Source organism: Manacus vitellinus, unplaced genomic scaffold, assembly GCF_001715985.3.
Source record: "Manacus vitellinus isolate BGI_N305 unplaced genomic scaffold, ASM171598v3 scaffold_102_pilon, whole genome shotgun sequence".
NCBI lineage: Eukaryota > Metazoa > Chordata > Aves > Passeriformes > Pipridae > Manacus > Manacus vitellinus.
This window is the reverse complement of record NW_021938808.1, coordinates 828,256-831,813: the sequence shown is the minus strand read 5'-3', so window position 1 is coordinate 831,813 and position 3,558 is coordinate 828,256. Positions and strand designations below refer to the sequence as shown.

Genomic DNA, 3,558 nt, shown 5'->3' with positions numbered 1-3,558 from the left:
GGGCTGTGTGGAGATCCCTGGGCTGTCTGAGGAAGAGGAGCCCGTCCCCAACCGCAAGATCCAGTTCAGCACAGCACCCATCCAGGTGAGACTGGCTGGGGGGGGGGGGCAGCTGGGGAGGAAGGGAACCTGGGGTGAGGGGTACCCAGGGTGACAGATACCTGGGGTGAGGGGTACCCTGGGGTGAGGGGTACCCAGGGTGACAGATACCTGGGGTGAGGGGTACCCTGGGGTGAGGGGTACCCAGGGTGACAGGTACCCGGGGTGAGGGGTACCCCAGGGTGAGAGGAACCCAGGGGGAAGAGTACCCAAGGTGAGGGGCACCCAGGGTGAGGGGTACCCTGGCTGTACCCAAGTGGGCCCAGGTGGGCAAGCAGCCCAAGATGAAGGGTACCCTAAGAGGAAGGGCACCCCGGGGTGAGGGGCAGCCCAGATTGGTGTATGGGACCCCCACAAAATCACCCATTTGGAGGGGACAGAGAAATGGGGTGCAGGTCTGTGCCCCCCTGCCCTGTGCCCTCCCCAGACAGGGCATCCCCCCTGGCCATGCCCTTGCACTTGGGGAAACTGGGCCTGGGTCTGGCTAACGAGCTGGCTAATGAAGGGCCAAGCCCGGGCATGGTGGGGACCCCCAGCCAACAAGGGGCCCCCCGGGGCTGGTGTGATGGGGTCAGGTACCCGCTGGGGTGGACTGTGCACAGCACCCAGTGCCAACCTCCCCATCGTGCCCGGGACAGGCCAAGACCTACTCCATATTTTGGGAGGGGATGCCTGAAATATCTGTGTACGAGGTGCTGGGTGCCGGGGCTGTACCACCCTTGGTCCTGTTTGTCCCTCGGTGCCAGGACTCCTCCCAAACCGGGGGGTCCCCTAGGACAAGGTGGCGCTGGGGGGTTGTACCCCCCCTCGTGTGCCCAGCCCGGTGCCCAGAGCCGTTTCGGGAAGTGGAGGAAGGGGAAGTGCCGTGGCAGCGTGGCCGGGTGGGCGGCATCGCCCGAGCACCCCCCGCTCCCTGCCGGGGATCCTGGCAGGGTTTGGGGTCCCTACCTGGGATGCTCCCCCAGTGAAGGGGGGGCTAAAGGGGCCGTGCAGCTATTTTGGGGTGTTCTCTCCCGCACGGATCCCCCCGACCGCGGGAGCAGCGGTTGCTTTGTGCCGGAGCCGGGTTATTTTTAGAGCCCCGGCCTATATTCTGGCTCTGAGTCAGAGCGGGTGGGTGGCCCCACCTGGGACAGGGGGACAGGGGGACAGGGAGCACCGTGGCCTGGGCAGGGGGCAGTGGTGGCTGTGTGCTGGGGTGGCTGCATGTTGTAGGGAGTCTTGATCCTGTGGGAACCAGCCAACCCAGCCCTGGGAATGGTGCCCTGGCCATGGATGCGTTTTTGGGGTGCTCTGCTTACCCCAGCACAGCCTTTAACCTCCTGCTTTTACCTACCTCGGCGGGGGTCCCACGTGTGGGGATGGGTGGAGAGTGGGATCCAGGTCCCTGCCCAGGTACAGGGGTGATGCTGAGCCCCCCAAACCCGCTGTAGGGCTTGGAGACGTTGGGGACCCCCCCCAGCCCAGCGCTGGGGGCACACACCGCCAGCCCCTTCCCCTGGCTTCGGCTGCTTCTCCCTTGGAATCTACTCCAGGCCCCCCACGCATCCCAAATCCCCCAGGACCTGGGGGTGGGGTGGGAGGCACAGCAGGGTGAGTGGGGACATGTGCCCACAGCCCCCCAGGGACCTCCTATGGATGGGGGGACACTGGGACGTCTCCTGCCCTGCTCCTCCCTGTCACCCCTGGGTACCACCCGTGTGGGTCCTGCCCTTCTGTGGGTGTCACTGGGCTTTGTCCCCTGACACTCATCCCTAATACCCTTTGTGTCCAGGCTTTATCACCACGGTGTTATCCCTAATCCACTCGCTCTGGCGGCATCGAGGGGCCAGGGCCCCTCCTGGGACATCTGCCAGGCCCAGCCCCTGCCAGCCCCTCCCCAGCAGCCCCCAGTGGACATGGCACCCACTCCCTCCAGCTCCACGCTGGGGACAACGTCCTGGAGGCACATCCAGACTCGGCCAGGGAGGGTTTAGGGGTGCCCCATGGTGGGGGTCATGGTCCCCAGGGATTTGGCATGGGAGGGTGAAGAGATGCCCCACAACGAGGATCAGTGTCCCTGAGGATTTGACACAGGAGGGTTTTGGGGTGCCTCATGAGAGAAGTCAACATCCCCAGGGATTTGAGATGCCCCATCCTTCTATTAGTCCTTCATTTCATCCATCCATTCTTCCACCTATCCGGCCTTCCTTCCTTTTTTCTAGTCATTCTTCCATCTATCCATTCATCCATCCATCCATCCACTCATCCATCTGCCATTCCATCCATCCTTCCATGGGGTGCAGGCACTGTCTCCTCTCCCAGAGCCACCTCCAAACCCTTTGTCCTTCCTCATCTCCCCCTCGCTCCACGACACGATGTGGGGAGGGGGATTCTCTGGTGTCTTACAGGCTCCCTGCCCTGCCCATGCCTGGGGCTCTCCCACACGGGAATTCCCATTGCCATGGGTGTCCCTGGTGTTTTCCCACCTGGCTGAGCAGCTCCCTGTTCCCACCAGGTGTTCAGCACTTACTCCAACGAGGACTATGACCGCCGCAATGAGGACGTCGACCCCATGGCCGCCTCGGCCGAGTATGAGCTGGAGAAGAGGGTGGAGAGACTCGACCTCTTCCCTGTGGAGCTGGAGAAAGGTGGGTCCTCACCCCGTCCCACACCCCAGGACCCTTGTGGCACCTTGGAGGTGACTCCATGGCATTGAGTGGCCGTGGCCACCCCGCCAGGACACGTCTGTCTGTCCCCACAGACTCCGAAGGGTTGGGGATCAGCATCATCGGGATGGGAGCGGGGGCTGACATGGGCCTGGAGAAATTGGGAATCTTCGTCAAGACGGTGACGGAAGGAGGGGCAGCCCACCGGGATGGCAGGTACGGGCTGGGGGGACTGCCCACCTGTATGGCTGCTCCTGGCACGGGGGTGGGAGCAGGGACACTGTTCAGGTGTTCCCTGGGATCAGGGAGATGATCCAGGTGTTCCCTGGGTGGGAGCAGATGATGATCCAGGTGTTCCTTGGGGTGGGAGCAGGGAAATGGTCCAGGCGTTCCCATGATAGGAGAAGGCAGATGATCCAGGTGTTCCCAGATAGGAGCAGATGACCCAGATGTTCCCTGGGGTGGGAGCAGAGGATGATCCAGGTGTTCCCTGCGGTGGGGGAGGTGGGCAAGGGGTGGCCCCGCTGTGACGGTCCCCTTGTCCCCAGGATCCAGGTGAACGATCTGATTGTGGAGGTGGATGGCACCAGCCTGGTGGGGGTGACCCAGAGCTTCGCTGCCTCCGTCCTCAGGAACACCAAGGGCCGTGTCCGGTAGGACCCGGGGCTGGGGGGCTTGAGGGGCTGGGAGACCCCCAGAATCTGTGCTGAGACCCCTGTGGTCCCTGCCCCATAGCCTGTCCCCAGGCTGGGCTGTCCCCCAAAATACCACTCCCCCTCATAAATACCACTCCCTCCTCATGCCCACTGCC

The 3,558-nt window shown here is 63.5% G+C and overlaps 1 protein-coding gene across 1 annotated transcript in view; it reads left to right on the top strand.

Annotated features, from left to right (window-relative positions):
- Positions 1-4: 4 nt before the first annotated feature.
- The window catches only part of PPP1R9B (protein phosphatase 1 regulatory subunit 9B), a gene marked incomplete at its 5' end in the record, with an annotated part of 5,979 nt that continues 2,425 nt past the window's right edge, over positions 5-3,558 (top strand). The window contains 4 exon segments of the mRNA XM_029963517.1: positions 5-85; positions 2,597-2,729; positions 2,843-2,963; positions 3,296-3,436. Coding sequence (XP_029819377.1) covers positions 5-85; positions 2,597-2,729; positions 2,843-2,963; positions 3,296-3,436 — 476 coding nt within the window.